The sequence below is a fragment of the Astatotilapia calliptera genome, chromosome 13, assembly GCF_900246225.1.
Source record: "Astatotilapia calliptera chromosome 13, fAstCal1.2, whole genome shotgun sequence".
Classification (NCBI taxonomy): domain Eukaryota; kingdom Metazoa; phylum Chordata; class Actinopteri; order Cichliformes; family Cichlidae; genus Astatotilapia; species Astatotilapia calliptera.
In genome coordinates this window covers 15,255,924-15,273,055 of record NC_039314.1, presented here as the reverse complement: position 1 = coordinate 15,273,055, position 17,132 = coordinate 15,255,924, and the positions used below count along the sequence as shown (strand labels likewise).

Here is a 17,132-nt window from a genome sequence, read left to right as displayed (position 1 = left end):
TCCCTGCTAGTGCTGTGTAGCATGATATGTCTTCAGTGTGACATACTTAAAGCCAAAAACACAACAGCATATCTAAAGTACTGTGCAAAAGTCTTGAGCCAATCCTCATTTCTTTATATTTTGATAGGAAAGGGCAATTTATTCAAACATACATGGAACTGATTATACATCAAAAGTGGTTCAGATTTTCAGTCCAGTTCTTCTGTAATTTGGCACACTTCACCCTTCCCTAAGAATGGCTTTCTCACAGCCATTCTGAGACCTCTGATCAAGCTTCAGTTAAGAGCAAATGGATCAACTGAAGGGCCATTTGAATCTCTTTGTTCCTGTGTCGGGTCTTTGCTGGATTTCTTTTTCTGTTGCTTAATGACATCACACTCAGATACTGTTAATTGGTTAAAAAAATGTATGCCTTCCATTTCTTTTGTCCTCCACATGTCTTAGAATTTTTCAAGGCCTTTTGAAAGTCATTTTTCAAGCAATAACTGTTTGGGAAACATCTTATTTGTACACAAATACTATTTTATGCCTGTCAAACTGTGATCTTTGACATCGTTCATAGGCTCTGTGGTTTCAGTGTCCAAATAAGGATGGCGAGGGACCTTCAGAAAGCCAGGAGAACTACTGCTCAAGACTACTTAAAAAAATTTGAAGAACATCTGGCTCCTTGGATGTAAAGAAATCAGTGGTGACTCGAGACTGTTGCACAGCACTGTACTTCCTTAAGCTAAATGAGGCAAACTGTCCTGAACCCTGGGTGTGTAATTATGTCAGATATGAAAAAAATAGGAGTAAAATAAATACAAACAAATAAAATCCTTTTTATTTTCTCCAACAAAGTGCACGCCTCAAATCTACAAAGCAGCACATTACAATGTAATGGAATAAATACAATAAAATCCGCTGAAATTAAAAAAAAAAAAAAAAAAAAAATGAAAGAAAGAAAATTAACACACAAGCAAGGAGATACACAAGTACCTGCACAATCACACTGGTGGCAGGACTAAATCAGGCTCTTTAGAAAGGCTCCATCAAAGAAAAAATAAAATGCCTCGTCGTGGCGATCAACACGTCATGTATCATCCTGTCAGGCGCTTTCTAAAGTAAACCAATTTAAACCCTGCTGTTTTTTTTTCTTCGCAATTGAGGACTACCAAACTAACATCAAAGAAATACAGGTGCATACTCTCATGTTCATACACATCACCCTGGAAAAGTTGTGCAATTGCAGCAGGATCCCCAAATCACCAACCTACTGCCGAGAGAAAATAAAGTGAACACAATTTCAGTTTTAACTGAACTTACTACTCAAGTCTATGTGGTGCAACTTAGTGTTTTTTTCCATAGGCAAAAAAATATAACATAAAAGGCAAGGGAACAAATCCCTCAATTTTCCACAAAATAATTTAGTGCTTTTTAAATAAAATTGAAAACACTATTTCCATATGGTGGCTCTTAAAAAAAAAGAAAAAAAAGAGAAGAGAAAAAAAAACAGAGTGAAAGATTAATGCTCCAAGAGACATCAATTATATTAGGAAAGAACTCAAATCCCATGAAAAAAAAAAGACAGTATTAACAATAAAAGTCTGTACAGAACGCTAAATTAATATACAGTACAATACAGTACCTGCAGATGTTATGCATACAGTACAATTCTCTTTTTACATATGGGCTCCAGCCTGATCTATATACTGACTTAACACAGGTGGAAAAGCGGCTAGTTTAGCATACGGTAGGTTTAATGGTTATTCAACGAGGAGAGTAGATCTTGTAGTAGGCGTTTAGAAAAAGAAGACTGAAAACATTATTGCAGGATGGTCATCTTCAGTTGCATACTGCATGTGTTACATAAATGCGTCTTCTGACGTGGAGCAGCGGGCCGATGAGAGCGAGAAAGAGAGAGACAGAGGGCCGGACGGAAGGAGAAAAAAAAAAGCTGGGTTAGCTGTTTTTTTTTTTTTTAATGTTTTCTTTTTTGCTATCTCTCCGTCACAGACGTTAAACTTTGCAATATCTCTCTGATCCACTACCCTGTACAGTACATTCGTGGCCAGTATTGCACGTTTACCAGCCGAGTCCACCCTGATACTGCATGGCGAGGACCGTCAGTGCTGAATTTTGTCCTGCGAGTCGACACTAATCCAGTGATGAGATGAGACTGCGACCAGAGAAAAGACTGACTGGGGCTCCATCTGCTGTCACAGTTTGAGCTCGTTGGCAATTTTGCAGGCGATGTTCTTAAAGGCGATGGACGTGCCCGATATCCTCTTGAAGCGCACGCCGTTGAGCGAAAGGCGGGGCAGCTTGCACACCTCCATCTCCCACTGGACCAGATTGTCCTGGCGAGCGTCGCCGTGGACACAGAAAAGCAGGAAGCGCTCGCGCTGCTCGTAGTCGCAGCTGTTGGCGTCCAGGACTTTTCTGATCTCCCTCATCATCTCCGAGGGCTCCATGGAGGAGGTGGTCTTCATGCTCCAGGTGAAACGCAGGGAGCGAGGCTTTGAATCCCGACTGCCGTCCTCCTTAGTGTCACCAGACGCACTCCTGAGCAAGAAACCATCAGGGAGAGAGTGAGAGCGGGGACAGGGGAAGTAGGCAGAGGTGGGTTTCACGTTCTCTGTGAACTTGACATCTCACAAATTCTTACCTTGGTGTTTCTGTCCTGGCACTGGCCTCTCCCTCACTAGGTACCCTGAAATAAACCAGGAACAGACTCGTTATTCCCTTGGGATCATATCAACACATGCAGCCCCGCCCCGACTCACTACTAAACACCACCCCCATCATGACTGGACACAGAGGGGGTGTCAGGCATCATGCCAGGAAAGAATCCACACTCCTGGGTATCAGGGTTCAGCACACAATGAGGTGACTGTGACGGTCTTTGTTTTGAGGGTCATTCTATTATAGCTCACATTAACCAAATGCATCATCCCATCTACAATACGCTACCTTTCCTTAATCCCCACTGATCTGCAAAGAGCGGAAAAGCGTTTCTAGACAGTCCATTCGGCCTCTGGATTTTTGCCTGGTCTTTTCTGTTAAGCTCAGCCAAAGGATGGGGGAGAATAAGGAGAGGAAAGCTAGCAACTTGAGAAGCAGATATCTGGTGGCTTAGTACAGAAGAAGCTGGTGAGCCGTGAGGTTTGTTTAAGAGGCAGTGGACACAAGGGAGGGAAATACTGCATAACAAAGGGTGTCAGTAGGCAAGGACGTGGTGTAGTGGGCAAGTACGCAAGGGGTTAAGGAAACACGGGCCAAGGTCATAGTGGGCACAAAGAGGTTTGGTTTATTTCGGACGGGGGTGACAAGTGCAGCAAGCGTTATGTTCTCCTACCTCTGGGTCGACCTGAAAGACAGAGCTCTAGGCGGGGAGAAAAGGAGAGAAAGCTGTGAGCCTCCACCAGATGGACCAGCGTGAAGGTGCTAACTGCTGTATGGATGACGAGGGGTGGCAGTGTGGATGTGTGATATTCACAGAGGACTGGGGAAACTATGCAGCATTTATAGTAAACAGGCAGAGAGCGTGACGCTTCCTTCATTTTTATACCTGGAAAGTTCGCATAAAGGAATCCGAACAAACGTCGCAACTCCTTTAATCACTTCAGTAACTTTTACACAGAGACACACAGTATGTCCAGGGATGATTTTTGTTGTGTATCGAGATTTGAATGCATCTAATAATTTGTCCAATGACTGATACCTGCAACATAATTCACCTCACCTCAGCTGTACTTTTTATTTTGTTAAACTTACACAGTGACCATGATAAAGCTAACACCTGGTATTGTTAATGTGAGCCTGTTAGCATGTTTTTACCAAGTATAGCCTTACAGAGCTGCTAGCATGGAAGGAAACTCAAGTCCTTTTCTGAACTGCCTTGTAATCTATTTAAAAAATAACTGTATATTAATTTGGTGTCAGACTAGAAAGAAAAGTGACTTTCTGATTTAGATAATTAATGTACAGTACTGTGCAAAAATCTTGAGTTACTGCTCATTTCTTTAGAATTTGTTTTCAAGGAGCGTTTTGGTATAAATTGCCATCAATAAGTATAAAGGATGGCAGGAGAGAGTGTCTACAGTCGTCTGTAAAACATGCTGGAGTCTCCTGTTGTGGTTTAGGGCTGCATTTCAGCCAGTGGGGTTTGGGATCCTGTCAAAAATAGAATAATTTGCATGCAACAGCATCTGAAAAATGTCTGGTTGGCAGGGACTTCATTTTTCAGTGGTACAATGATCCCAAACACACAGCTAAAGAATACTACTTGAATAGAAAACAAAACACAGATTCAGTCGTGGATTTGCCACCTCAGAGCATCAAACCAAACATTATTTCTACATGGCAGGAAAAAAAAAGCAGCTAACACCCAAAGAAGAGCTCTGAATGTCCTTTAGGAAGCCTGGAGAAATATTCCTCAAGACTACTTAAAGAAATTACAAGACAGAGGTTGTGTTGAAAAAATAAAAGTGGTCAAACCAGATGTTATTTCCATGTATGTTTGCACATTTAAGTAAATCACTGCACTTGTCTTCCATTATCCAAGCAAAATAAGAAGAAACGAGCGGTGGCTCATGACTTTTGCACAGTACTGTAAGTTTGAACAAAACAAAGCAGGAAGAACGACTTCCTGATCTGGAAATGGGACTACACCAGGAGCACATGAATGTTTCTCCCTGTAGAACCTGCATTTCCCTTCAATAATAAAAGCACCTTAGCACAAAGGAAGTATAAATTAGTAAAGTATGGCTTTACATCCTGCAGTTTTGAAAGCGTTGAGCTGTTCTCAGTCAAATATTTGTTTAACATGTAGCTCTGAGTTTGAGACCACGGTGGTACAATAACTGCTGGGTGCAACGACTCTAAGGTACAAAGCACTGACCTGCGGACAAACTTGGAGGTGATCTTGCTAATGATCCCTGTAGAGGTGCCCCTGCGTTGTTGAGCGAGAGCCCCCGTATCATGAGACAATGTGGGTGAAGCTGGAGGTCCGTTGTAGGTGGCGCTGCGGCGGTCTCTGAGCTGGGCTCCGTGAAAAGTGCTGCGACTGGTGGTACCACGGGGGAAACGGTTCTTCTCTGGGGTGCTAATACTGTGTGCAGACGGAGAGGTGGAGGGGCCGCGTGGAGACGAGCTGCAGAATAAGAAAAACGCGTTGGAGGAGATGAACATCTGGCACATTTCTGTTTGTATTTTAGAATGAAGTTATGGTATTTCTCGATGAAAAGTACATTTTTAACGCCACTGCTGAATCTGAATGACTGTGTGAGCGTGCAGGGTAAAACAGCAGTTTGTGACCATCAGACTGCTTTTAAAGACACAGACCGTACATTTAATTGTTCCATTTGCTGAGTGAAATCAAAGCAATGAATATAAAAAAAAAATTAACTAAGGTGCAATCACATGATCTGTTCCAACAGATGTTTGTAATTTGTTTCTGAAGTGATGACCCAAGGACATTTGCTCAACATTGTGATTCTCATTGTTAAATGTTGAAGAGCACCTGCATGATGATCTGTGAAAATAAACATAATGATTATTTTTGTTTCATGATTATTTTTGAGCCACAGCTATCAAGGCATATACCAATTCTTACCATTGTTTGGACATACGTACAGCTATTGATTATTATTTCAGTAATCAAGTACTCTATCAGTTATTCCATTGATTAGAAATTGCAACGTTTTGCATGTGTTTAAGAAAAAATAATCATTTATGTGCCATATTAAATACAATTTTTAAAAGAACATTATGTCAAATGCGAGTCAAAAAAAAAAAAAAAGGGGGGGGGGGGGGGGGGTGATAGTACCAAATCTCCTGAATGAGGTAGATCTGGTGTGTGTTCACGATGTCCATGTGTATCTGTGAGTGTTATATTCTATATTAAGTAACCCAGAAAATTATGTTCCTAAAGCCTTAAACTAAATATGGTCTTTGCCCCCTTCAGAGTCACAGGTATCACTCCAATGAAAAGTAGGACAACTGCCGTCATCCTACAGCAAGCTGGCTAAGTTAAACATCGCGCCAGACTTTAAAAGTTCATCTGTTCATCTCACTTTCTACACACGTGCTTTTATTTTAACCTCTGTAGAATTCATGCTGTGTAAAAGAAACGGTGGTGGATGGGAGCAAAGTTCTCTTTTCTTCACAATGGCGCTTGATGAACACATAGTTTGGTTAACGAGTGCTATCAGCTTCTTCCCAGTAAAGGTTTTAAAGTTGATTATAAGAACGAGCGGGTTTTGGATGCTAGAAAAACGTTTTATTTCACTCCACCTGAGCTCACCATAACACGATAACAGCTGTGTGTGCAGACTGATTCCGGCCCCATGTTAAACTGGTTAGATGGTGACGACTGAGCGCCATACAGTCATGGATTAAACAAAGCACTGAAAGTTTCTTTTAAAATTGAGTTATTTAAGTTACTTGAATCTTTGCAGCCCTACTATGGAGATTTATTTTCTTCCTTTTTAATTGTAAAGTTTGAAAATAAATCTGAGATTTTAAATCATCATGTTGACATTTAACTTAAAAAAAAATACACCATTGTAATCTCCATCACCTACTCGGCTGCTCACCTGGCTTTAAGCTCTGTGTTGTCATCGATGGGGGGCAGTGTGCTCTTTGAAGGATGCCCTGATGATGACATAGACTTGGTGTGACGAGGTCGTGTGGAGCTCATTGCAGTCGACGGGGTACTCCCTGACACCTCGGTTAAACTGGAGACCGAAGCAGAGTACAGATAAAGATAAAATGTTCAATTCATATTATTTAAACAGCATATTCACAAATGTGAAACCACAAGTTTCTCATTTGTGGCTTTCATAAAAAAAATAAAATAAAAACAGGAATAGTGATGCTCATAAGCATGGAAAAACATGCATGCACGGTGTTTTCACACCTGCCCCGCTTGAAATCAAACTCTGGTTTGTTTTGCTCCTTGTCGAGGGAGGGCGGCTGGTGGCCGAGCCTTAGCCCTAGCCCATGGAGCCCAGTCAGGTGACACCCAAAGAGAAGACATTGGCGTGCCTTCTTGTAGACCAGGGGTGGGCAATTCCATGCCTCGAGGGCTGGTGTCCTGCAGGTTTTAGATCTCACCTTGGGTCAACACACCTGATAACTAGTTGGTTACCAGGCCTCTGGAGAACTTCAGGACATGTTCAGAAGCTAATTTAGCCATTTAAATCAGCTGTGTTGGTTCAAGGACACATCTAAAACCTGCAGGGACACCGGCCCTCGAGGCCTGGAGTTGCCCACCCCTGTTGTAGACCCACAGGAGGTGCTGTTCAGTGTGTGTCAGATGGATGGATAAAGAGAGAAAGAAAACCTTTAAGCTGAGCTAGCTACCAGGTGTGCACTGCAACTTTGGGCTACATGCCTTCCTGTAGCCAGGTAAGCCTTGCATTCTGGGAAGCAGCAGAGTGCACAAAATGTAGCAACTAAGCATAAAATGAACCCACTGCTTGCCAGCCCAGATCACAACTCTTCCATCCTGTTATTAGTTTTGTTGCTGTGCCCCAGGCACTTCCAACCAATAAGCAAACTCAGCGTTCTCATGTGGTTTCTAGTGATGCATTTTAGTTCACTTGTATCTTTAAGTGTATGTGAAGAAACCAACACAAAACAGAGCAAAGTACTACAGGTGTGAAAACTGATCTGTAGATTGATCTAAATGTTAGCACGTACCTGCTGTCTTTGCCATTGGGAATAGCTGAATAGCGGTCAGTGGAGGATCGCTCACACACGTATGTGTTCCTGCGAGTCATAGACCCGTTGGTCTGCTTGTGCAGAGAGACAACAAAAATTTACTTAAAATTACTGTGAATCATATAAAAAGGACAAAACGTTTTCTTGAGTATTAAACACGGCTGTGTCAAAAGTTGTTTATTCAGGAGTACGCAGTGTACAGTGCCCACTTCCTCACCCCCACAGCACTTGTGGTTTTCTTCCTCTCCTGCACCCCCAGGGGTGAGGCAGGAACGTCTCCTTTTGAAGTGCTGAGCTCTAGCCGGCGCGCTCCGTCCCACTCCTCCCTGTGGTCACTTTCCACGCTCAAAGCCTGGCCACGCTTTGTATACGATACCGCCGGCGGCACAGACGGACCCACTAGGAGAGACGCACACACAAACAAACGGGATTGGACTTACTTATGTTTAACCAAGCGCGTCGTTATTTCTACACCTCCAACATTTAAGCTTTCAGGAGAAAAAGAACAGACGAGGACAGTATCAAGCAAAGCCAATCCAAGCCAGGATTTATACATCATCGAATCTTTCAGAGGCAGCATCGAGTTATACAGATACAGAAGCCAAGGTGAGCACATATCAAGCAGAGCTGTTCCCTCCACATGCTTTGAGGTGCTGCTCCTGAGGGAGCTGCAGGAAAGCAGCAAGCCAGAAGATGGCGCCAAACACAATGGCCCCACAAGACTTAGGAGGAAGCTGCTACACAACCAGTGCAGTGTGCAGGCTGAGTCACTGATTTTGAAATTTAAGCGTTGGTTCACTGTTTAGGAAAATTAGACCACATTAAGCAAACAAGTTAGTCTGTCGAGGTTTTAAAGACTTTTTTCCCCCACCATAAATAAATCTGAGAGCACAAGGAATGGAAAGTTCCTAAATTAGTGTCAACGGTGGGAAAATGTTTCTGTTGTAAAGCTTATTGAGGTCTATTCAGCAGTGTACACTCATTCGGCCAATCATCAGTGACTGAGAGTAACTTCCCTCTACACAACACGCAGCACTCTCTGAGCCGGGAAGGATGAGGTTACTTTACTTGGCTTCTCTACGACACCACCACCACCACCACCACCATCATCATCATCCCCACCATGATCACTGTAGCGGCGCTGCTTCTGATTGGTCGAGATGCTGCGCGTGACCTTGGGATGGGCGGGAGAAATGCTGGAGCTGTTGTTGATGTCACTGGTCGGCCGCTGTCGCTGACCCAGGATGCTGTTAGCCAGAGGCTCGCTCCCTTCGAACTGCAACGTGAAGGCGGATGTGGTCACATGACTCACTGCAGAGGTGATGTAGGCGATCAATGAGTCGCAAGTCAAACAAACTCACCTCCGGGGCTTTTCTTCCCAGGAGCAGGTAAGTGGCCATGACTTCGTCATATTTTTGATTCTGCAGGGAATCGGTGATCTCATCTTTAGGGAAGCCCATCGTCACCATGAGCTCTGAGTGATGGAGTCAGTTAACATTAGCGGCGAGAATCCCAGAATTTTAAATGACAAAGAATGAGATCAACACAAACACAAACACACACCTATTCTAGATGAATCACTGAAGTCCGCCTCAGGCTCGATGTAAGGTTTAAGCTCCTCCTCCTCGTGACCTACATTCATCCAGTGGTCTTTCATGATTTGCTGACAAAGAAAGAAGGCAATTAAAAATCATGCATATCTTCTTTAACGGCTCGTAATTAATCAGTTATGCAACACGCAACAGGAATTTGACGAAAGTCTGACAACATGGCGATCAATTGTTATTATTACTGGAGAAATCTTTACTATTGAGCCTGGGTCTGAATGCAGGGATGATATTGACCTGTAAACAATGAGTGTCCAAACACTATTTGCAAAGGAGAAAAACTCATAATCAGTGATGGGAATAACGCCGTTACAAGTAATGGCATTACTTTTTTCAGTAAGGAGTAATCTAACTAATTACTTTCCTATCGTTACAACGCCGTTACAGTTACTAACAAGGAAATGTGGTCCGTTACTATTTTCCAACAAACAGAAGGTTGAAGCTGTGTTCAGCTTACCGCATCTTATATCAGTTGCACGGAAGTAGCTGTTTACGTAAGTAATCTGGGCGCTACAGCTTTAAGCAGCTGCGCGCGCTCCCGCGGATGATAATCACAATCACTGTCTAGGACAACACCTGGAGCTCAGGGGGCAAAACAATTGCATGAGAGCTGCTGTTTGACTGAGGAAGAATAAAGTAGTCGTGGTAAGCCAATCACATGACCACTTAAAGACAAAGAAACAAGGTGAAATATACCAGTTTATAAATTGTGTTGATAGGCTACGTAAAACCAGAGTCATGATAAAAATGACTCTGGTTTTTTCCTCAATAGCTTAGTCGCGTTTACTGCCTAAGGACAGCGCAGCAAGCACTCTCTGCTTATGAGCAAAAAACCCCCCAAAAAAACAGGGGAAGTTAGGAGTGACGGCGCGAGAGAGAGAGAGAGAGAGAGATTTGTGACGTTTAGCGTGTTTGGAGTGTGTAGTTAATGTGTTGTCTTGTGTAGTTAGTGTGTAGTGTTGTGGATAGTTTTGTGTTGTGTGTCAGAACAATGAGGCGACTGCTGTCTCCAGGTAGAAACAGGAGTGATACACCTGCTGCTGTCAGGCCTGCAGGTATCAGGCTGTGATGTTTTCCTTTATAGTGGACAGAAATTATTGTTTTGGAGTGGCACAAATAATTTGTGGCATCTTATTGAATGCAGAACAGCTGATTGTTATGTAAATAGTTTGAAATGGTTATTTAAAAAAATCAAGGTAAAAGGTAAATGGATGCAAATAACTTTGTTTGCAAAACTTGTGCATAGGATTTTAAAATTGACAATTTATATTTGCATTTAAAGTTATGAAATATGATTCATTAAACATGTTTGTGGTTGTTAAAGTAAAAATAACTTTTTCTACTCAGATTTTATGTTTTTTGTCTGATTTTAAATCAATTGTGTTAATACAGTATGTCAAAATGAAATTCAGACAGGTGAGGTTGTGCTGAAAAGAATGATACCAAACAAGACAAAGTAAATAGTTTTTAAAGGTAAAATGTGGAGGGAAAATCAAAAGTAGTTAAAAATGGCCAATTATACCCTGGACCCCAGAGGGTTAAACGCTTTTTTAAAGTAACGCAATAGTTACTTTTCAATTAATTAATTACTTTTAGAATATTGTAACTCAGTTACTTTTTTGAAGTAGTAATTAGTAACTATAATTAATTACTTTTTCAAAGTAACTTGCCCAACACACGCTCATAATAATGAATGCACATCGTATAAGGATTTTGCACACAAAATTAAGGATTATTTCCATTCCATTTAGTTTTTCTGTTGATGAAGGCTGTAGTGAAATCAAATTTTAAGTCCACTCTTTGAAGAATATCATTCCTCTGACAGGCTATAAAATTAAAACCATTCTTTTGTTTTCCACCAACCAACAGTGGCAATTACCTGCTTCCATGACATTAAAACAATATCACTCCACATGGTTACGACTGTCTTTTTGACTACTTGCTGGAGAGGAAATAACTGTTAAGCTGCATCAATGCAAACACAGGTATTACCTCCAAACTGCCTCGTTTCACGGGATTGAGCACGAGCAGTTTCTTTAGCAGGTTTTCACAGTCTGTGGACATGTAGAAGGGAATACGGTACTTTCCTCGCAGGACTCTCTCTCTCAGCTCCTGCACACCAAAGTTGCAGACAGACAGGAGGAGAATTTAGCAACAAAGTTTAACAATAAAAGGAACAGCATCATTTTTCCCATGTAAGCCATTTGAAAGGAGCAGACCCCAGCGTAAACAACACAATCGCTCTATAATGTTGCTTATTTACTCATCAAGTGTGCACTCAGTAGCTATTTAGAGTCAAGTGGTGAATGCCAGTCAAATATTTATTCTCCTATGGCTCCGTTTTGGCTGGCTGTGTTCACATGCTGTACTTGTGGCTGTAAAGATATTGATCAATGCGCCTATAACACTGCAGGTCATTCAGCCCTGCTGTGAACATTAGTGAATCTGACTAAATTTAGTCCAAACTGTTGCTTTATTAAAGGAACATGAATTCATGCGCATGTCTCATTACACACAATACACAGTAAATTCCACCTTTAATTTTTTATGGTTGAAGTAACCACCTCGTGTGAACATCACAAGTCTGTCAGAATGGCTCAGATTTTTTTTTTTGGCCCAACTTCATTTACGGTAATCAGGCTTTTGGAGTTCAAGCTATTTCATACTCAAACAGAAGTATTCAAACTGATGAATAAAAGATCGAATTACTAACACTGTTACGGTTCAGCTATAATGTGTTCAGCTATAATGCTGCTGTGACAAAACAAATTTCCCACGTGTGGGACTAATAAAGGTTATCTTATCTCTTATCTCTCTTATCTTAATTATTTGGACAATAAATATTTTTTAATAAAATGCGCTGAAGTTCAGAGGAAAAGATTTGCATTTGTAGTTTTACTGTTGGTTTCTGTTTTTTCTTCTTTCTATACGACTTGTCTCTCAAAAAGCTTTTCCTCACTCTCAACTGTGATGTGGACAATTAATAAAGGAATTTGTAACTCAACTCAAGAGCAACACCACAGTTGTACTAACCATGATGAAACCTGGTAGAAAAATAACTCCTCCCTTTATGTACACTGTATCAGTGTTTTCTATTGTCTGAATGCACACAACTGAGAATATCTGCAAGACCCAAGTGCAATATGATCTTAAGATCAGATGATTACATAAGCATTTTATCTGAAAAACACAGAGCACTTTATCGACATGTGGACAGCCAGAGGTGGAAAGTGCTCACAGAGAAAAAACTTTTCCAAGCTTATCACCAGTTGCAACATTAAAATTTCCAAGTAGTTCCTGAGTCAATATGAACTACTTAGAACAAACAAACAAACAAACAAAACAGCTGCCCACCTTTAGGTTCTGTCCATCAAAGGGCAGTGAGCCGCTGACCAGTGTGTAGAGGATAACCCCTAGACTCCAGACATCCACCTCTGGACCATCGTACTTCTTCCCCTGGAAGAGTTCGGGAGCAGCGTATGGCGGAGAGCCACAGAAAGTATCCAGTTTGCTGCCCACAGTGAACTCATTGCTGAAGCCGAAATCAGCTATCTTGATGTTCATATCTGCATCTAACAACAGGTTCTCTGCCTGCAGTGAAGAGAAAAAGAGGCAAAGCACACCGTGGACTGTCAACACCGACAGGAAGTGACTGATGTGGATAATCGTGAGGAGAAATTGTCTCACAAACTTTCACCTTTAGATCTCTGTGTACTATCCTCCTCTGGTGACAATACTGCACTGCAGACACAATCTGAAATATTAAAAAAAACAAAAAACAAAACAGGCATCATGACAGTTAAATACATGTACAATATCATGTACATTACATAGAAATGCACACAAACTGCAGCCTTTTCTTTATTGATTAATCAAACCGGTGTTTGTTCACAAACTGTTTTCGTAGGACTAGCTGGTGATTCTAAGGGCGCTTTCACACCGATAGCTTGTTTACTCTGAATCAGTTGATGAGTTTGTAAACTAGCAGCTTCATCCCAGGGTTTGGTTTGGTTTCACACAGACAAAAATCCAAGTGAAATCCAAGTGAACCAAAACGCATCACAACAAACCACGTGAGAACATTCAGCGCACTCATTGGCTGGGGCGGGAGCAACAAAGGTATATACAGGAAGAAGGTGTTGGGTGAGAAAACTGAATTTACATTCATTTCAGTTAGTTGCTAGCCCATGCAGACCGTTGCACATCTATAGTATCTTCCTGCAGTTAGAATAAAAAACAAAACAAAAATACGTTTCTACGGGATTTTTGTTTTTTAACTTAAACTTGTAACATACACCAGGGTAGTTGGTTCAGATCGGGGTTGGATTACGTTCACACCATAAATGAACCGTTCCAGACCACCTCCCCCCAGTTGTCACGGTGCGGTTGTTTTGTCTGATCACACCTGCACAAACTAACTGCACGAAAGGGGAAAATTAACCAGAATCAGAGTTCGATTTCCACAGGTGTGGAAACCCCTTAAATTAGCCACAGATGTGAATATAACTGCAAAAGACTAGCTACCTGATCAGGTGCACCTCGCCTCTCATGCTATGCCAGCTGGAAAAGGCTTCAGACCCTCCAGTGAAATTAATATTTGAATTAGCAGTTAAGAAAAATAGAAGGCTGGATATTGTATAAGATTCTTGCAGTGACATTGTTTATCTCAAAACGTGAGACAAACAAACAAAGAGAGCTTTCATGCAAGCAAAACATTTTATTAGTATTTGCACATGATCTTTAATCAAGCTATTATTTAAAAGAGGCCACAAACCTGCATGCACTCAGACATAAATGAACACATCTGGATTTTGACCCTGTCGACGTTACACCGAAGGAAAAAGAATAAAAATAAAATTGAATTCTGTTCACTTTCAGGCCAAGCATGAAAGGAAACTAGTAAATTCACAAACTACTGTAGATGCCTTATTGCTCCTGCAGCACCACTAGATGTCAGAGCAGCATCTAAAAGGAAGTTGTTCCCTCTTTCCTCTGCAGTCAGTGATAAAGCTTGATCTTGGTGCATGCAGTCTTCTCTCAAAAAACAGTAAGGGAATGACGACAGAGGCGTGAGCGCTGCGATACTGATGACTCACCTGTCTGAACTTGGCTCTGGCCTCCTTCTCCTTCATTCTGCCGTGAGCCACTAGATAGTCAAACACTTCACCTGTAGAAAGAAGAAATATATAATTATCAATAAGTATATTGATAAAAATCACATCAATAACCATGTACTAATGCTTGCTTTGAGGTAACCCAACAAATAACATGTTTAATATTTAATTTGAAATGGTGACTAGCTGGAGTGACAGATTTGTAAATAAGCATTTTTGCAATGAATTTTAGAGTTAAACTAACACAACAGAGTGACACTCAGAAAAATTAACAAAATGTCACCTGTTTGGTGGACATGAATTAATGCTTCACTTACCACCACTGGCATACTCCATCACCAAATAAAGAGTCTTCTCTGTTTCAATCACCTCAAACAATTTCACTGCAGGAGAAAGTGGGGAAAGGAGGCAGAGATGAAGTAAATCAAAAGCTAATTGAAGGTTGTGATTTGGTGTAAGCTGAGCTTGCTGGTCTGGTCTATCCTAATGCAATAAAACTCTTAACAGAGTCTGAATGGTGCCAGCATGGTACAAAGTGGCATTAAACCATTTGCTAACTATGCTTGTACTTTTGTACAGTCAGATCAAGATGTGATCATTTCTTTATATTTTTCTAGGAAAATGGGAAGCAGGTTCTGCAATTTATTTAAACAAGTTCAAACACACAGTAGATAAGACAAAACAGAGTTTCTGCAACTCTAAGGAGCCTAAAAGTCAATATTTGGTATGACTACCTTCATTCTTTAACACAGCCTGAACTGTAGTTTAAGTAGTTGTCAGGAATAGTTCTCAAGACATCTTGATGGACATTTAAAGCTCTTCTTTGGATGTTGGCGGCCTCTTATTCTGTTTACTCTCAAGTTGATCCCACTCTGCTTTTTCACCCAGACTCTGGGGAGGCCAACATGACTGATAGTGTTCCTTTGTGTGTTTTTCTATTCCAGGTATGCTTTTACTGTATTTGGCAGTGTTTTGGGGATCACTGTCACGCTGACGAATGAAAACCTTTGCTTCAATCAGACACTTTCCAGGTGATATTGCATGGCATGGAGGAGATTTCCCTGCAGCCAATGTTCCAAGAAAAACTTTAAAAGACCTTAAGAAAGCCTAGAGAACTATTGTTCAAGACGAGCTAAGAAGAAAAGAAAAAAATGAGGTGTGGATCATGAGTTTTGGACAGTATTCTAAGTAAAAGAATAATTTGCAGAAGGAAAGTACAATCTTATCAAAGTGTGAGATGTTTTCATGGATAAGGCAGTAACTTAATGGGGATCGCTTGTTACACAGTGTGCTTTCACAGGGAAATACTAATCCAAACTCACTGAGGGTCTTGTAGGTTGCTGTTTGGGCTTACCTATATTTGGATGATTCAAAATCTTCATTATTCTGACTTCCCTGAAGAGCTGTAGAGACAGACAGGAACATTTAATGCACCCACAAACATGTCAAATGAAATTACAATCAATGAGCACTTAGTGTCAGCTCGGGCTCTGCTGGGAAAGCACTTATTAAGCACTGATTAGAGGAGTTAAGTGAAGGGAACTCAGCCACAATAAATTACACGGATCTTCGAAACCATAAGAGAACCTGAGGATGACAGGACAACTGGACTGTGTGAAGCAACATGGCGCAGCGACAACATTGTGCTAAACCCTGCCCTACACAGACAGGGTAGAGAATTACATCTCCACCGACACGCTGCAGTCCAGCAAGCCGGCCAATCGGTTGTCCAAACAGCCAGTCAGCAGCATCGCACGCACAGCCAGCCACTGCAGAGAGGCAGTACACAGGCTCAGAGCCAGTCAGACATCTGCTGCCTAATGTAATCATCTTAGCATGCAAAAAAGATGCAGAAATGATGCTGATGCCTTAGTCACATAACTGTAGAAAACAAAATGTAGAAGAAGGTTCCTCTACTGCAGAGGGAGAAAGTTTCTACCCAGCCACAGGAGGCTAAAGGAAAATCTAATTTCTCTGAGCCTCCCTGTGCAACATCTGAGTGATGAGTCAGAAAGCAGAATCATTTAAAACTCAGTCTTGGCACGGCTGTTTATGTCAGACGAGCTTCTGCAGCCACTTAGAGGTGCTGTTGAATCGTCTACATTCTGCTGATTCTCAGCAGAGCTCTGCTGAGGTTGTGTTTGAGTGTTAAATTTCAACGCCAACACGACTGGGATTTCACACCTGAGGCAGAACACAGATTTTTGCCATTTGCTGGCTTCGACTCAGTGAAAACTGAGCGACGCTTTGATCCACGGTCTTTTCTAAAAACGAGGAAAAATATGTCGTTATCGAATGTGTCAAATTAAACGAAGAGAATGGATACTGTATTGTGGTGTGTGTGTCTATATGAGCGTGTTTGTTCGACTTCTTTCAGTGGCCTTTTAGGTCTTACATAAGTGCCGGGATAGTCTATGTTTCTAGGTCATCAAACACAGCTATTACACCAGTGTGAGCAGGCCTGACTCTGTGGGACCTCTGAGCCACAGTCTGGTTCAACAACATGCAGGTACTCACTCTCACTCTAATTCTTTCTTTGGGTCCCTGTCTCTACTTGCTCACCTGCCTCACTTTTTCTTTTCTTCCTCTCATAACATCCAAAAAACACACCCACGCCCACACACGAATAATGCAAGAAAAAGTCTCAAGTTTTCTTAAACCTAAACAACACTTTTTCCCCCAAACAAGTGTGGTTTGAAGACTA

At 41.5% G+C, this 17,132-nt stretch overlaps 1 protein-coding gene across 4 annotated transcripts in view; it reads right to left on the bottom strand.

The window, feature by feature from the left end:
- Positions 1-109: 109 nt before the first annotated feature.
- Positions 110-17,132, bottom strand: part of mark1 (MAP/microtubule affinity-regulating kinase 1) — a 36,946-nt gene continuing 19,923 nt past the window's right edge. The window contains exons 4-19 of one of the 4 annotated variants that reach the window (XM_026189485.1): positions 15,783-15,831; positions 14,746-14,811; positions 14,411-14,481; positions 13,012-13,068; positions 12,669-12,905; positions 11,307-11,426; positions 9,271-9,370; positions 9,069-9,181; positions 8,776-8,983; positions 7,925-8,106; positions 7,687-7,778; positions 6,579-6,719; positions 4,883-5,134; positions 3,338-3,364; positions 2,648-2,692; positions 110-2,544 (exon numbers count right to left, since the gene is read on the bottom strand). In XM_026189485.1, the coding sequence (XP_026045270.1) occupies positions 2,199-2,544; positions 2,648-2,692; positions 3,338-3,364; positions 4,883-5,134; positions 6,579-6,719; positions 7,687-7,778; positions 7,925-8,106; positions 8,776-8,983; positions 9,069-9,181; positions 9,271-9,370; positions 11,307-11,426; positions 12,669-12,905; positions 13,012-13,068; positions 14,411-14,481; positions 14,746-14,811; positions 15,783-15,831 (2,106 nt within the window). In that variant the 3' untranslated portion in view covers positions 110-2,198. The remainder of the gene's footprint in view (positions 2,545-2,647; positions 2,693-3,337; positions 3,365-4,882; positions 5,135-6,578; positions 6,720-7,686; positions 7,779-7,924; positions 8,107-8,775; positions 8,984-9,068; positions 9,182-9,270; positions 9,371-11,306; positions 11,427-12,668; positions 12,906-13,011; positions 13,069-14,410; positions 14,482-14,745; positions 14,812-15,782; positions 15,832-17,132) is intronic. The other 3 variants (XM_026189487.1, XM_026189486.1, XM_026189489.1) reach the window with 3 other exon arrangements.